This window comes from Hemiscyllium ocellatum, chromosome 20, assembly GCF_020745735.1.
Source record: "Hemiscyllium ocellatum isolate sHemOce1 chromosome 20, sHemOce1.pat.X.cur, whole genome shotgun sequence".
Classification (NCBI taxonomy): domain Eukaryota; kingdom Metazoa; phylum Chordata; class Chondrichthyes; order Orectolobiformes; family Hemiscylliidae; genus Hemiscyllium; species Hemiscyllium ocellatum.
In genome coordinates, this window is record NC_083420.1 from 33,928,064 (window position 1) to 33,946,127 (window position 18,064).

The 18,064-nt window shown below is 43.4% G+C and overlaps 1 protein-coding gene across 2 annotated transcripts in view; it reads right to left on the reverse strand.

Annotated features, from left to right (window-relative positions):
- Positions 1-18,064, reverse strand: part of LOC132825447 (interleukin-21 receptor-like) — a 71,767-nt gene that overhangs the window by 17,230 nt on the left and 36,473 nt on the right. For both annotated transcript variants that reach the window (XM_060840725.1, XM_060840724.1), the window contains exon 8: positions 12,005-12,089. In XM_060840725.1, coding sequence (XP_060696708.1) covers positions 12,005-12,089 — 85 coding nt within the window. The remainder of the gene's footprint in view (positions 1-12,004; positions 12,090-18,064) is intronic.

An 18,064-nucleotide genomic window follows, 5' to 3' on the forward strand; every position in this document is an offset into this window, starting at 1 on the left:
GAGCATTGATAGATTTCTTCCCTTCTCACCACCGCCCTGCACCAACTGCACCTTGAGTCTGCTGGGAAAATTCCATCCATTAATCCAGTTTCTCTCTCCACAGATGCTTCTAGATCTGCTGTAGAATTCCAACGTTTTCTGTTTTGATATCAAATAATTGACTTGATCGAGGGTGCAAGGTTAGTCAGGCCAACAGGAGAATCTCTTATGCACTGAAGTATCAATCTGGATTATAAACTGAAGCTTGAGTGCTGGGCTCAAACCTTTAGCCTTCATTGACACTGCTGTGCATTTACTGGTCATCAGCCCATTAAATGAAAAACTCAGCCAATGAAGGGAGCCAACTCAGTCAAAACTTTCTTTTCAACTTGGAACTCCAAAATGCAATGCCCACCAATAAACTATATTCTCTGGCCTGAATCTATATACCCAAGCTAGTTAGTAAATTACATGGCTCATTCTGGGGTCATTGCATGTACGTTAAAACCAACGGTATTAAAAGACTTGGCCATTGATAGGGTGGGATTGTTTATTCCTTGTACTGAAAGACCTTCTCAATCTGATCCCTTCTTTTGCAAGTTACCTTGGAGGCCAATTTTATACATATTTTCCCTGAAACTACTGACTGTCATTGGTTTAAGGTACCCATCTCCCCGAAGATACCGATTTTTCCTTGGGTATGGGTCCCTTACTCTCCTGAAACTGTAACGGGGCACAAATTTTCAATAGTAAAGAATGGAAAGCTTTTGGCCTATTGAGGTTCTGTATGGAGAACTTGCTGAGAAAAGGGTTTGCAGAATTGGAATTCTATGCATTGGAAATGACCGGGAAGAGTCCTGATCCATTAGCTAAATGAGAAAGGTTTTACATCATTTGGATTTCAGATAGGTGAGGCACTTGCACATTCATCTATTTAATGTACTTACTGCTGTCAGGTATCACAAACAGTTACTGCTGAAATAAAGAGCCAGATGTGAGTCTTGATCAGTGTAACATTGAAGGGGACAGGAAGTCTATCTCCTTAATCTTCATGTATCTGAAAATGCATCAGTTTGATGCAGAACCTACTTCAGGCAGAGTTTCCTGTCACTGCAACAAATACCGGATGTTTTCATTCTCTTTGTCTTAATAAGGTCAACATTTGGCATCTGTGGGCATCAAATTTTTTTTGAACATTCCTTTCGTTCAAAAAAAGTGTTTGGTGATGCTTTGGTCAGATACATTAGGGACATTTAAGTGACATTGCACATGGAAGATAGTACAATGGAGGGTATGTAGCTTAGTCTGATCTTAGAGGAAAATAGAAGGTTAGCAAAACAACAAAGGGCCGAAGGGCCTGTACTTTGCTGTACTTTTCTATGTTCTATGTTAACCAATAATCTATTAAGATTCATTGCAGTGCAAGGAATTTTGTGTAGGCAATTGCTGCCCTGTAATAACTTATGGCAGGGGTTGGTTGGGACCTGGCATTGACATTGATACAAAGCTATGGAGATACCTTGGGGTAGAAATTGTATGAGATTGCCCTGGAACAGTAGGGAAGATAGGGTGTTAGGTGCGGGGGTGCACCATGTAAAATCTTTGGAATTTGCAAAATTGCAAAAGTGAGTTTTTCCTATTCTACTCTGTATCCAATCTGTTCTGTATGTATCCTGCAAGTGTGTAATGGGACAGGGAGACCCCTACTCTGTTCAGTCCTATGTATTGCACCATATGTACACACTGTGTGTACCATCTACAAAGATAAACTGCAGCAATTCACCATGGCTCCTTTGTCAGTTTCTTCCATACCCATGACCCCTTTTTGCTTGTGAGAACAAATAGCAGACATCTGTGAGTATTGCCACCTGATAGTTTCCTTCAATCCATATTCCATTTCAACTTTGAACTATATCACCATTTCTTCACTGTTGCTGGGTCAAAAACTTGGGACTGCCTCCCTAACAGGTAGCTGCACCTACATCAGATGGACTGCAGCAGTTTAAGATGGCAGTGTTGCTCCTCCTTCTCAAGTGAATTGAAGGACAGCAGCTATTGGCACTGGCATCTTCCAGAAAAATAAAAGAAACTTTTCCTGGGAGTATTGATTAGTCAGATTAGAAGGTGTTTTTTATACTCTAGCAGTTATATTTTGGCAACAGTCTTCAGCCTCCCTGACTACCCTCTCATTCGATCAATTGCAAACAGTTCTCTAATCAGCAACATTCATTGTACTGTATGTCAGCAAATAAGTAGCAGTGTGTGGTGAGAGAAGCAGCTGAATAGCAATGGCATGGTTGCAGAGCACCCATGCCATCTGGTGGTGAAACTGAATAGTGTAGGCAGCAGAAACATCTCATTTAACTATAGGCCAGCCAGGCAGCTCATGAATCTTTCACTTGTTCTTCGTTTAAGCTCAACCTTCTAATATGAATGGAAGTTCCTGAATGGATACTGAAATAACTCAATTGAATACTTAATTGGAGGAGAACCAATTTCAATGAAGTAAGTATAGATAAATTGGAATCACAGAATGGCAGAGGAAAATATAATGAGCAATGGAGGAAGTGAGGACTGCAGATGCTGGAGACCAGAGTTGAAAAGTGTGGTGCTGGAAAAGCGCAGCAGGTCAGGCAGCATCCTAGGAGCAGGAGAATCGACCTTTCGGGCATAAGCCCTTCTTCAGAAATGAGGGCTTATGCCCGAAACGTCGATTCTCCTGCTCCTTGGATGCTGCCTGACCTGCTGCGCTTTTCCAGCACCACACTTTTCAATAATGAGCAACGTGCTGCCTTTAAAGAGATCTTCTGTGTACAGTTAACCTACATTCCCACAAAGAGGGAAATGTGAGACTAAACAAAGCTGGCGGCGTCTGGATGAAAAAGGCATAGAGACTAGAGTGAAGCAGAGAAAAGATATGCACGATAGAGCCCACGTTGAGAATACAAGATAGAACCAGATTAAATACAGAAAGTTCAAATGGAAAGTAAAAAAGATACCAGAAGCAAAGAAACCTAGAGTACAAGACGAAACTGGCAGTCATTCCCAAGTCTTCAATGGGCACTAAACAGTAAAAGTGTGGTAAAAGGAGTGGAACTAATTCTGGGGTTAGAGGACTGACGCATGGCAGCAGAAGGCATGTCTGAGGTACTAAATGAGTAACTTGCATCTGCCTTTACCAAAGAAGCAGGCCCTCTCAAAGTAATTACAAAAGAAGAAGTAGTTGAGATGGTGGATAAAAATGAGGCTGGCTATATTTAAAGTAAAAGGAAAGAAGCCACCATAGTCCTACCAGCCCAAAGGGCTGCTCTCATTAAAGAGAGATGACTGGTGGTGGTTTAACCTGAGGGTCACCATACCTCAAGTCAGGGGAGAGGCTGAGAAGGTAACCTCAGCCAGTGAGGGAATTGAACCCACACATGTTGGCATCACTGCATTGTAAACCAACCATTCAGCCAACTATGCTAACCAAACAAACTCATTCATGCCATCACTGAAACCACCTATTTCTACTTTCTCAACATCACACAATGTGATACACCTCTGTTGTAGCTTATCTGCTACTAAAATGCTCATTCATGCCTTCATTAACTCTAGACTTGATTATTCCAATGCACTCCTGGTGTACTCCATCCTAAGTAAATTTCAGATCATTTTAAATGGTGTTGCCTATGTCCAAACTTGCAGCAAACTCCGTTGATCTATCATCCCAGCGCATATCAACCAACCCCTAGCCAAAAAACTTCTTTATTTTAATACTCATTTTTTCTCCCCCAAATACCTCCAGAGTCTCACCCTTTCCTAGCTCTAGTCTTCTCCAGCACCACAACCCTCTGAGATGTTTGTACTCCTCTAATTCTAACCTATTGAGCATCCCAGATTTTAGTCAGTCTATCATCGTTGAACTCAATTGTCCAAAACTTTGTAAATTTCTTTCTGTTCTTCATTACCTCATTTTGCTCCTTTAAGATTCTCCTCAAAATCTATTTAATTAAGCATTGTTTTAATCATGTGATTTTTTTAAAAACTTGGCATCAGTTATTTTATAATATTCCTTTTAAGCCCCTTTACCAAATTTTGTAATGTTAAGGGCACTATATAAATATAAATAATTGTTGTTGAAGTCACTAGTGTTAGATCAGATACATTAGAGGCACAAAGTAGAGCTGAAAATTGAGGCAGTACTGGATTTTAATCCCCTTGAAGCCTCAGGATTTGGAGAAATGTACATGACTAAATAAAGGCTGTAAAAATGAGCCCAGTATCTCCATGCCAGTTTAACCTCCATAATGGAAAAAAATTAGAAGTTAAACTCTGGACAAAATCACTTGGGTAAAGGTGGATTTATTACGGAAAGCTTGCTCGTATTTGTTAAGTGAACTTTATTAGGTTTCTTGATGAGGTAACACTAAGAATAATAAGGATGCTGCGGCTAATGTGGTTTTATGAACCTCTAAAAGGTGTTTGATAAAGTGTCAAAAAAAATGGGCAGACAAGCAATGTTGAACCTCATGAAATAAAAGGACAGTGACAGTATGGATATTAAGTTGTCTGACTGACAGAAAACAGCAGTGAAGAACAGTTACTTTTCAAATTACAGTGGGTTCCTTCGGGGATTGATAATAGGACCACTGCTTTCCTAAATATATAGTAAATATCTAGACTTAGATGTGCAATATCAAAAATGACAGATGACACAAAACGTGGAAGTATCATGAACTGTGAGGAGGATAATGATAGATTTCAAGATGAGTTAGACAGTTTGGTGGATTAGTGAACATGCAGCAAATTAAATTTAATGCAGAGAAGGTGTGAACTGATATATTTTGACAGCAAGAATGAGAAGAGGAAATATAAGAAATGGATACCATTTTAAAAGTGTTGCAGGAGCAGAGAGATCTATGGATATGTGTGTAGAAAACTTGTGAGGGCAGGTTGAGAAAGAGGTTATTAAGGTAAATGGGATCCATGACCTTATAAATAGAGGCAAGAAAGTTAGAGTGAATCTTCAAAGATACATTGGTTCTACTTCAGCTGAAGCATTGAATGCAATAATGGACACTGCATTTTAGGAAGGATGTAATGGCATTAGAGAGTTATAAAAAGGATTTGGGGTGGCATGGTGACTCAGTGCAGCCTCACAGCACCAGGGATCTGGGTTTGATTCCAGCCTTGGCCGACTGTCTGTGTGGAGTTTGCACATTCTCCCCATGTCTGTGTGGGTTTCCTCCCACAAGCCAAACATATGCCAGTTCAGTGAATTGGCTATGCTAATGCATTTGCCGAGAGGTGTGAGGGAGGAGTGAAGGACTTCTGGGAAGGTGAGTCTAACAGTTTAAAAACCTTAGTTCGGGCGTCAGGGCCTCCATTTTCTGAGAGGAGCGAAGGACTTCTGGGGAGTTTTTAAGTGGCTGAGATAAGGATAAGGACAGCTGGGTTATTGTCAGGGGGAGGAAAGGGAACCGACGGTCAGAGAAGGGATCTCCTGTGGCTGTTCCCCTCATCAATAAGTATACCGTTTTGGATATTGCTGGTGGGGACGGCCTACCAGGGGAAAGCCATAGTTGTCAGGTCTCTGGCACTGAGCCTGGCACTGTGGCTCAAAGGGAAGGAGGTGAAATAGAAAAGCGCTAGTGGTAGGGGACTCAATCGTTAGACGGATTGACAGGAGATTTTGTGGTCAGGAACAGGACTCCCGGAAGGTATGTTGCCTTCCTGGTGCCAGGGTCCGGGATGTCGCTGATCGGGTTTACAAGACTCTGAAGGGGGAGGATGAGCAGCCAGAAATCGTGGTACATATTGGCATCAATGATATAGCCAGGAAAGGAATTGTGGGTTTGAAAAATGACTACAGAGAGTTAGGTTGGAAGCTGAAGAGCAGGACAAGTAGAGTAGTGATCTCAGGTTTGCTCCCGGTGCCATAAGACAGTGAGGTGAGGAACAGTCAGCGAATGCAGCTTAACACGTGGCTGCGAGGCTGGTGCAGGAGGGAGGGAGGGCTTCAGATACCTTGACCATTGGGATGCCTTCTGGGGAAGGTGGGACCTGAACATGAAGGACAGGTTGCACCTGAACTGGAGGGGCACAAATGTCCTGGATGGGAGATTTGCTTGTGCGATTCAGGAAGGTTAAAACTAGTTTGGCAGGGGGATGGGAATCGGAACCACATGTCTGAGAGGGGGTCAGCTGCAGGCGAGACAGTGACAGGATATATTGAATCTATCAGGAAGGTTTCTCACGCGATGAAACAAAGGGATCGGTTAAAGTGTGTCTGCTTTAATGCAAGGAATGTCCAAAATAAGAGTGACGAATTTAGAGCATGGATCAGTATTTGGGGCTACGATGTTGGGACCATAACGGAGACGTGGGTTTCACAGGGGCAGGAACGGTTGCTTGATGTTCCAGGGTTTAGAATGTTTAAAAAAACAGGGAGGGTGGAAAAAGAGGAGGGGGTGTAGCATTGCTAATCAGAGAGTGCATCACAGCTACAGAAACGAAGGTTGTTGAGGAAGGTTTGTCTACTGAGTCAGTATTGGTGGAAGTTAGGAACAGCAAGGAAACAGCCACCGCATTGGGGGTTTTCTACAGACCACCTAATAGCAGTAGAGAGATTGAAGAACTCATAGGCAGGCAGATTCTGGAAAAACGCAAAAGTAGCAGGGTTGTTGTTATGGGTGATTTCAACTTTCCCAAGATCGATTGGAACCTCCTAAGTGCAGATGGTTTGGATGGAGCTGTTTTTGTCAGGAGTGTTCAGGAGGGTTTCCTTACTCAGTATGTAGACAGACCGACGAGGGGAGAGGCCACTTTGGATTTGGTGCTCGGCAATGAGCCAGGACAGGTGTCAGATCTTGCGGTGGGAGAACACTTTGGTGAAAGTGATCACAACTGCCTCACATTTAGCATAGCCTTGGAGAGTGAAAGGAGCAGTTACCAAGGGAAGATATTTAATTGGGAAAAGGAAACTATGATGCTATCAGACAGGAGTTGGGAAGTACAGACTGGGAGCAATTGTTCCACAGAGAGGGCACAGCAGACATGTGGAGACTATTTAAGGAGCAGTTGTTGCGAGTGATGCACAAATTTGTTCCTCTGAGACAGGTAAGAAAGGGTAAGATTAAGAAACCTTGGATGACGAAAACAGAGGAACCTCTCATCAAATGGAAGAAGGCAGCTTATGTAAGGTGGAGGAGCCATGGATCTAGCATAGCTTTAGAGGATTACAGGCTTGCTAGAAAGGAACTCAGAAATGGACTGAGGAGAACCAGGAGGGGGCACAAAAAAGGTTTGGCAAGAAGGATTAGGGAGAACCCAAAGGCGTTTTACTCATACGCGAGGAATAAGAGAATGATCAGAGAGAAGGTTGGGCCGATCAGGGATAGCGGAGGGAACTTGTGCGTGAAGTCTGAGCAGATAGGGGAAGCCCTAAATGAGTTTTTTGCTTTGGTTTTCACTATGGAAAGGGACCTTTTTGTAAATGAAAACTTTGAGGAGCTGGTATACAGGCTTGACCAGATCAAGATTGATGAAGTTGATGTGCTAGAAATTTTGGAAAACATTAAGATCGATAAGTCTCCAGGGCCAGACTAAATTTTTCCTAGGCTGCTCCAGGAAGCAAGAAAGGAGGTTGCTAAGCCACTGGCGAGGATCTTTGCCTCCTCACTCTCCACGGAGTCGTACCGGAGGATTGGAAGGAGGCGAATGATGTTCCACTTTTCAAGAAAGGTAATAGAGAAATTCTTGGCAAATACAGATCAGTCAGTCTCACGTCTGTGGTCAGCAAAGTTGTGGAAAGAATTCTGAGGGATATCTGGCAAAGCATAACATGGTTAAAGGTAGTCAGCACGGCTTTGTGAGGGGCAGGTCATGCCTCACAAATCTTATTGAGTTCTTTGAGGAGGTCTCAAGATAGGTTGATTGTCTAGCAGTGGATGTGGTGTATATGGACTTCAGCAAGGCATTTGATAAGGTTCCCCATGGTAGGTTCATTCATAAAGTCAGGAAGTATGGGATACTGGGACATTTGGCTATCCGGATACAGAATTGGTTGGCTGACAGAAGGCAGAGAGTGGTTGTAGATGGAAAGTATTCTGCCTGGAGGTCAGTGTTGAGTGGGGTCCCGCAGGGCTCTGTTCTTGGGCCTCTGCTCTTTGTAGTTTTTATAAATGACTTGGATGAGGAGGTTGAGGGGTGGATTAGTAGATTTGCCGATGACACAAAGGTTGGAGGTGCCTTTGATAGTAGCGAGGGCTACTGCAGGCTGCAGAGCGACATAGACAGGGTGCAGAGCTGGGCTGAGAAATGGCAGATGGAGTTCAACCTGGATAAATGCAAACTGATGCATTTTGGAAGGTCAAACTCGAATGCTGAATTAAAGACAGGATTCTTGGCAGTGTGGAGGAACAGAGTATATAGATCTCTCAAAGTTGCCACCCAAGTGAATAGGGTTGTTAAGAAAGCATATGGTGTTTTGGCTTTCATTAACGGGGATATTGAGTTTAAGAGCTGCGAGGTTTTGCTGCAGCTCTACAAGTCCCTGGTGAGACCACACTTGGAATATTCTGTCCAGTTCTGGTCACCCTACTATAGGAAAGATGTGGAGGCTTTGGAGAGGGTGAAAAGAAGGTTTACCAGGATGCTGCCTGGACTGGATGGCTTGCCTTATGAAGAAAGGTTGAATAAGCTCGGACTTTTCTCTCTCGAGAGAAGGAGGAAGAGAGGAGATCTGATCGAGGTGTACTAAATAATGAAAGGAATAAATAGAGTCAATAGCCAGAGGCTTTTCCCCAGGGCTGGATTGACTGGTATGAGGAGTCATATTTTGAAGATATTAGGAGGAAGGTATAAAGGAGACATCAGAGGTAGGTTCTTTACGCAGAGATTTGTGAATGCATGGAATGTGTTGCCAGCTGAGGTGGTGGAAACTAAGTCATTAAGGATATATAAGCGACTGCTAGACATGCACATGGATAGCAGTGAGTTGAAGGGTGCGTAGGTTAAGTTAATATATTTTACGTTAGGATTAAGTCTTGGCACAACATCGTGGGCCTAAGGGCTTGTTCTGTGCTGTACCTTTCCATGTTCTATGTTCTAAATTGCCCATTGTGCTCAGGGAAGTGTAGGTTAGGTGCATTAGTCAGGGGTAAATGTAAAGGAATGGGTTTGGGTGGGATACTCTTTGGAGGGACAGCATGGGCTTGCTAGGCCGAAGGGCCTGTTTCCACACTGTAGGGATCCTATTCTATTTGCAAGGATGTTTCCAGGGATGAGATTACATGGATAGATTGGAGAAGCAGGAGAGAAAAGAAGGTTAGAACTGAGATTTGATAGATGTATTAAAAATCATAAGGGATTTAAATTGGGGAGTTGGAGAACCTATTCTCCTCGGCAGAAGCCTGTGAACTGGAGGTCACCGATGTAATCTGATCATTTATATTGGCATGAGAATCAATGGCAACATGAGGAAAAGTTGTGTTTTAAATGAAACACAAGACGAGGTATGGCGCTACATTTTGGGAACTGAAGCCCTAGCCTGAAACATACAGGTACACCTGAAAAATAACCAACTGATGCTAGGTCGGACTGTTTGTCATTAGGCATTGGGTCATAAGCAGTTTCAGAGTCCGCTGTCAAAATTGCGAGATGATTAGAAGAGCTGAGAAAGAAATCAGAACTGATTCTAAGGAAGCGTCACTCTATCTGAAATGTTAACTCTGATTTCTCTCCATGGATGCTGCCAGACCAGCTGAGCTTTTCCAGTAATTTCTATTTTTATGTCTTATTTAAGGTGGTCTCTCCACATGTGGAGTCCATTTCAAGCCCAAATATCTCATAGAATCTCATAGAACCCCTACAGTGTGGAAACAGGCCCTTTCGCCCAACAAGTCCACACTGACCCTCTGACCAGAATCCCACCCAAACCCATTCTCCTACCCTATAAGTCGACATTTACCCCTGACTAATGCACCTAACCTGCTCATCCCTGCACACTCTGGGCAATTTAGCATGGCCAAGTAATTTCTAACCCTGCGTCTCTCTACACTATAGCTAGGTGACAGTCTCACTGGCACTAATTCTCTTCTCTATGTCAGAGCAAATTACTGCAGATGCTGGAAACTACTGAAAACAAAACGTGTTGGAGATCACAGCGGGTCAGGCAGCATCCATGGAGAGAGAGCAAGCTAACGTTCCAAGTCTAGATGACTCTTCATCAGAGTTGACGTGAAGTGTGGAGGGGGCAGCATTTCTGCTAATTGTCGGCTACGTAGAACAGTCCATCTTCCGTAGTTACACCGGCACCATTCCCCACCTCTTCTTCCACTACATTGATGACTGCATTGGCGCCAACTCGTGCTCCCGCGAGGGGGTTGAGCAGTTCATCAACTTCACCAACACATTCCACTCCGACCTTAAATTCACCTGGACCATCTCTGATACCTCTCTCCCCTTCCTGGACCTCTCCATCTCTGTCAATTACGACCAACTTGACACCCACCGACTCCCACAGCTACCTTCATTACACCTCTTCCCACCCTACCTCCTGCAAAAATGCTATCCCTTATTCCCAATTCCTCTGCCTCTGCGTATCTGCTCCGAGGAGGACCTGTTTCACCACAGAACACACCAGATGGCCTCCTTCTTTAGAGACCACAATTTCCCTTCCCACATGGTTGAAGATGCCCTCCAATGCATCTCATCCACATCTTGGAGCTCCACCCTCAAACCCCACCCCTCTAACTGTAACAATGACAGAACCCACCTGATCCTCAGCTTCCACCCCACCAACCTTCGCATAAACCGCATCATCTGCCAACATTTCTGCCACCTCCAAATGGACCCCACCACCAGGGATGTATATCCCTCCCCACCTCTTTCCGCTTTCCGCAAAGACTGTTCCCTCTGTGAGTACCTGGTCAGGTCCATGCCCCCCCACAACCCACCCTCCCCTCCTGGCACCTTCTGCCATCGCATGATTTGCAAAACCAGCGGCCACACCTCCTCCCTCACCTCCATCCAAGGCCCCAAAGGAGCCTTCCACACCCATCAAAGTTTCACCTGCACATCCACAAATATCATTTATTGTATCCGTTGCTCCCGATGTGGTCTCCTCTAGATTGGGGAGACCAGACACCTCCTGGCAGAGTGTTTTAGGGAACGTCTTCGGGACACCCGCACCAATCAACCCCACCACCCTTAGGCCTAACATTTCAACTCCCCCTCCCACTCTGCCGAGGACATGCAGGTTCTGGGCCTCCTCCACCGCCACTCCCTCACCGCCCAACGCCTGGAGAAAGAAAGCCTCATCTTCTGCCCCAGGACATCAATGTGGACTTCACCAGTTTCCTCATTTTCCCTCCCCCCACCTTACCCCACTTCCAACCTTCCAGCTCAGTACCATCCTCATGACCTGTCCTACCTGCCAATCTTCCTTCCCACCTATCCACTCCACCCTCCTCTCTGACCTATCACCTTCATCCCCACCCCCATTGTACTCTTGGCTACCTTCTCCCCTGCCCCCACACCCTCCCATTTATCTCTCCACCCCAGAGGCTCCCTGCCTTCATTCCTGAAGGGTTTTTGCCCGAAACGTCAACTTTCCTGCTCCTTGGATGCTGCCTGACCTATTCTGCGTTTCTAGTACTCCTCTAATCTAGACTCAGATTTCCAGCATCTGCAGTCCTCACTTTTGCCTAGCATTTATACTATAGTCAGGGTGTGGGGCAGGTGGGGAGTACTGGGGGAGAAAAGATGTTGATGGTGCAGATCAAGTGATTGGAATGTGAGAATGGCAGAACAATGGTGTATTCAACTGCCAGACTAGAAAGAACAGATAGTCCCACTAGAGTAGGTGGAGGGGGGGGGGGGGGGGGGGGGGGGGGGGGGAGTGGGCGGGGGAGAGGGCATGGTGACAGGGAATACAACCAGTAAAGCTAAAAGAAAGGGAAGTAATTGGGATATGTCGCTTTATACCACAGTTATAGTTAATTATTACTGCTATTTTAATGTGCAAAGAAAAATTCATTACCGTGAAATTTCCTCCATGATCCTTAAACAGTGGTTGAAAGAATGGAGCTGGATTGGGAGGCATTACCCACACTGTCTTCCACAGTCTGTAACAAAACAAGGTGAATTAGTGAGTGAGAGGGAGTTGGAGTCAGGCTCAAATACAACCACATAGCCAATGCAGCCGTCGTTGTGTTGTATATTGAAAATTGCATCCACCAGGCTGCCATATACACATGTACCTATAGAAGAAACCTAAGGGTATTATGATTGTTTTAACAGCGCATGCCATTCTGAATTCGATTTTCAGCAATGCCTGGAGAATGATCGCCTCATCTTCCACCTTGCAACCACACGGGATCTATGTGGATTTCTCCCAGTTTCCCCTCCCCCCCCACCTTATCCCAGTCCGAAGCCTCCAACTCGGCATTGCCCTCTTGATCTGTCCATCATCTTTCCCATCCATCCGCTCCACCATCCTCTCTGCTCTATCACCTTTTCCCCTACCTTCATTAACCTATTGCACTCTCAGCTACCATCCCCCCTCTATTTATCTCTCAGCCCTCTAGGCCCGCAAGTCTCATTCCTGATGAAGGGCTTATGCCCAAAACGTTGATTCTCCTGCTCCTTGGATGCTGCCTGACCTGGTGTGTTTTTCTAGCACCAGACTCTCGACTTTGATTTTCAGGTGTTGAGTGAATGCATGGAAGATCTGATAACTCCATAAATGTCTGCCCTTTCATCTTCATCTATTCAAAACTATCTAATCCATGGGATCTCAGCACTGACCCAGTAGCAGATATTTACATCAGTCATTTCTTCACTGAGGTTGTGGGTACTGAGAGTGATGTGGGAACCTGGGAACAGTTTCATTAAATGTTGCAACCAGGTCTCAGCATTCTCTAACCCTGATGTAATTGCTCTCCACAACTCTTTCACTCTTTACTTTGCTTGGTATGCACACAATTCTCGAGTACAGTGGAGAGAGGGTGGACTATCATGCATTTATCTAGAATTCAACACCAGTTGAGAAAACATAGGATCCAGAATTTATGCAAATAGGTCAGTGGACCCTATTCTTGGCGTCCCATGTAACATGCACAGCTACCTCAGTAATGCACCTCACAACTGTAATTATGCTCATGTTTAAAGTGAGGTTTGACCCTATAGCCTTGAGGAGAAAGTGAGGACTGCAGATGCTGGAGATCAGAGCTGAAAGTGTGTTGCTGGAAAAGCGCAGCAGGTCAGGCAGCATCCAAGGAGCAGGAGAGTCGACGTTTCGGGCCTGATGCTGCCTGACCTGCTGCGCTTTTCCAGCAACACACTTTCAGCTCTGATCTCTAGCATCTGCAGCCCTCACTTTCTCCTAGAAGATTTTAACCTACTGCGGATCCTCTTGCAAGGATGCCTTCCTTGAAGAAGCTCTCTTCCTCCCTCTACAACTTTCCTCATTCCTGAAGAAGGGCTCAGGCCCGAAAACGTCGACTCTCCTGCTCCTTGGATGCTGCCTGACCTGCTGCGCTTTTCCAGCAACACACTTTCAGCCCTATAGCCTTGAGTCAGAGGTACCAAGTGCAAAAGCTTTCATAGGGAGATATTGAATTTTTCAGCCTTCCATGTCCTCACTGGCTCTTTTCTAGAGCAATCAGAACTAATTTCATTGCCATGCCCTCTCCCCATTGTCAGTAAGTTGTTTGGCTGCAAAGAGGAAATTTCAAATGGCCATAGAATGAGAACTGAAAAAGCTATGGCAGGTGGAATTCAATATTGGGAAGTGTGAGGTAATCCGCTGAAATTTAGGAAGTTAAATTCAAATAGATTCTTAATAACAAGAGAATAGAAACCGTGTCATAAAAAAGGTGTTTGATGTCCAGATATTTAAATTACAAAAGGCTTATGCATAAATGCAGTCATCAAAAAATACTAAAAGCCTTTGTCTCAAGTTTTGGAATTAAAAAAGGGACATTGTGATGCTTCAATTGTATAAAACCTTTGTTTGACATAGCTGGAATATTGCATTCAGCTCTAAGCACAGCATCTCAGTAACGATATATTGATCTTGAAGGAGTGCAGCACATACTAATCAAAAAAACCCCACAAGGACAAGAGCAGCAGATACATGGAAACACCATCACATACAAGAGCTCATCAAAGCCACACACCATCCTGCCTTGGAACGAGGTCATTGGTCTTTACTGTCAAAATCCTAGAACTCTCTTCCTCCCAGCGCTGTGGGTATTCTTACATCCACAAGACTCAATCTTCTTAAGGCAGCAGGACACCACCACACATTCCAGGGTAGTTATGGATTGATAGTAAATACTGACTGAAACAGTGATTCCTGCATCCCATAAATGAATTTAAAATCATAATTCAAGGATAGGAGTCAGTTAAAGTGAGTGCCAGTACAATCCAAGAGAACAGCTGATTAATGGCTGGTTTGAAGTTGATGCCACAGCTGCATATTTTTATTTTTAGAGACTGAGTGTACCCTGCTTGCATTTTTATATTTTTAGCTAAACTAACAGGCAGCTTCCTGAGGAAATGTGTTTGAGTAAAAGCGAGAGAAGGCAGTAAAGGACAACAGCCAAGTCAGACCTGCAGAATGTCTCTGGCATAAAGCTGGCTCTGCAGTCCCTGTATGTTTTTCCACATTATGGAATATATCCACAGTCTTCCTAAGACCCACACAACCTGGTTTTAGATCATTAGCTCCTCTAAACAGTGATTTTCATTATGTTGATGTAGTACAGAGCCATGCACAACAGGACTAAACCCAAAATCTACGTGATGTTAGTTCCTCTAAACTGCAGCAGAAGTCAGGGTCTAACAATGGCTTCAGTTCCCCAAGAATCAGCAAGAAACCAACTCTAGTTTCTGATTCTAATCATTGAAATTTGTGCATCTTTCTTCAAATGAGTTTTGTACTGGTTTGGCCTAGAAAGCTCCCATGGTAGAATATCCTGCCAACAGTGGCTGTTAGAATCACACATGGGGAACAGAAGGGATTTAATTTGTTGACACTTTTCACAATGGGAGGTAATGGGAAAGTGTTTAATCTACTGGAATTCTGGACAAAATGAACCAAGAAGGGTTTAGTCAATTGGAATTCTATACAATGGATGTGAATTGGTAAGGCTATTGAGATCTGCTGAAAACTATGGAGATTCTGGTTTGATTTGTTTATTGAGATTGAACATCATGATATCCTGACTGTTTTTCATTCTGTACAATTTTGGAATACTGTGTACAACTCTGGTCTCCTGTTAAACTTGAAAGGGTTCAGAAAAGATTTAAAAGGATGTTGCCAGAGTTGGAGGGTTTAAGCTACAGGGAGAGGCTGAATTGGCTAGTGCTATTTTCCCTGGAGTGTCATGCTGAGGGGTGACCTAATAGAGGCTTATAAAATTATGAGGGGCGTGAATAGTGTAAATAAACAAGGTATTGTCCCCAGGGTGTGGGAGTCCTAGACCAGAGGGCATAGGTTTAATGTGAGAGGGGAAAGGTTCAAAAGGGACCTATGGGGCAGAGTTTTCATGCAGAGTGTATATAATGAATGAGCTGCCAGAGGAAGTAGTGGAGGTTTGGTATATGAATCTGGGTATCTGGGTATGTGAATAGGGAAGGTTTGGAGGGATATGGGCCATATGCTGACAAATGGCACTAGATTTATTTAGGATATCTGGTTGGCACGGACAAGTTGGACCGAAGGGCCTGTTTCCATGCTGTACATCCCTATGACTCTGTGAATGAACAGACTTTTATTAGATAACGGATTAACAAATCTATGTGAAGTTGCCAATCCTGATGTGTACAAACATTCCAGTAGGCATAAATAATCATTGGATAGTGATCAGAACTGGGAATGTGTTAGACACTGTGGAGAATGAGTTAACAAATTGTTTGAATGAAGCGATAGACTTCCCAATATATAAATGGAATGCTTGGAAGTGTCCTGAGAGGAAAGTATGGCCTTGTGTTGTTCCATAAATTGCAGTTTAAAAAAAGTATATGACAGTAATAACATCAGTCATAAGTAACTTGGACTGTAACTTATGGGTTAGAGTAATAAAAACAGGAGATGGAGAGCTCTGCAAAAATACCAACTGATGAAGTCCATTTTTTAAAAGTTTTTTAAGAGTTACATCAGAAGGTCTTGGTTCAGGGAAATAGATTGGAGTAAACAATTACAACTGTTTTCACATGAATAGACTTGCTTTAAAAATTTGGGAATAGATATATTGAGGTATTTTCTTTGTCATGCACCTTTTAATTTGACCAAAATATGCTGTTTCATGGAGCATGTCTTTCATTAATTCAATAGGCTGATAAGATAGAACTTGAGTTCATCATTCAAAGTCTGATCACACACAACACAACAAAGTGGCTTGTAATCAAACAAATATATTGTTGTAAACTGTAGAGGGAAGGAAACTGACTGCCAAATGGTACTTTTATTTCTCGTTCTAACTCAAGGATCCTGAGGCATCAGATCTGCTAACGCAGCACAAAAACCCCACAAGAATTAACCATTCCATGTCCGAGTCTGACTACGTAGTCAGAATGATGCTGTCCTGTTGGGGGAGAGACATATCCCAGGGATGATTATAATGTAGCCTGGGACATTGTCTGTAAGTTATGTTTCTATGAGAATGATTGTCTCAGACTGTGCTTGACTCATCTGTGGGACAGCTAATTTCATACAATAAAATCATGACTAATATGATTGTAATCTCAAATCTGTATTCCCATCTTCCAGATAATCTTTCAGTCCCTGTTTAACAAGAACCTATCTCTCATGGCATTAAAATTACTGAAGGACTCTGCTACCCTCAGTTTTTCAGGACAGTCTTCCAAAGACTCTTAGTTCTTACAGAAAATCGTTTATTCTCATCTTTCTCATCTCATCTATGTTTCTCATCTCTGTTTTAAATGGATGACCCCTGACTTTTAAAGAAAGACCCTGAGTTCTAAGTTATCCCATAACAGGAACAATCTTCACTACATCTACTTGTGAAGACTTGTATGTTTCAATCAAGTCATCTCTTATTCTTATAAGCCTACTCTGCCCTACCTTTCCTCATATGGTATCCCTTCAATTCAAATATTTATGTAGTAAACCTCTCTGAAATGCCTCCAAAGCATATCCATCCTTCTGTAAATAAGCTGACCAATACCATGTACAGTACTCCAGATACAGTCTGCCCTAGTTTTGTATTTAATTCCCCTCATGACAAATGATAACATTCTAATGGCTTTACCAGTTTTTAGTTAAGACAGGATTAAGTTTGATAGGATTAGGTTTGACATTAGAACAAAACAAAGAACTACAGATGCAGGAAATCTGAAACAAAAACAGAAATTGCAGGAAAAACTCAACAGGTCTAGCAGAATTCGTGGAGAGAAAACAGAGTTAATGTTGAACCACTTCTGAAGGAAGATCACTGGACTCAAAATTTTCATTCTGCTTTCTCTCTACAGCTGCTGTCAGTCCAGTTGAGTTTCTCCAGCAATTTGTGTTCCGTTTGTCATTGTTGTTGCTAGTGTTGAGCTCAATGCTGGTGATCTGTCAGATTTTATTCCTTTTCATAGCTTTCATAGCTGTTTGATGCAACTGAGTGGTTTGCTATGCTATTTCAGATGGCAGTAAAGAGTCAACCATGTTACTCTAGATCTGAAGTCACATGTACGCCAGAGCAGATAAGGATGGCAGATTAAAGAAGCATAGAGGATTTAGGAGAAACTACTGGAACTGGTGCATAAGGAAGAGTAGGAGAAAGTTTAGGAAAGATCTGGAGAAAATTTAAGAGAAAGAAGGATTGAAGGGCACCAGAGAGCGAGGGTGCAAGAGAGAAAGAGAGCAAGGGTGCAAGAGAGAAAGAGAGCAAGGGTGCAAGAGAGAAAGAGAGCAAGAACGCAGGCACGAGAAAGAGCGAGGGCGAGAGTGTGTTAGAGTGATGGCAAAATGGAGTTTGAAAGCATGAGAGAGAATGAGGGCATGAAAGATAGCGAGGGCATGAGAGTGTGAGGACATGAGAGAACAAGAGAGAGCAAGGACGTGAGAGAGAGAATGTGCAAAGGC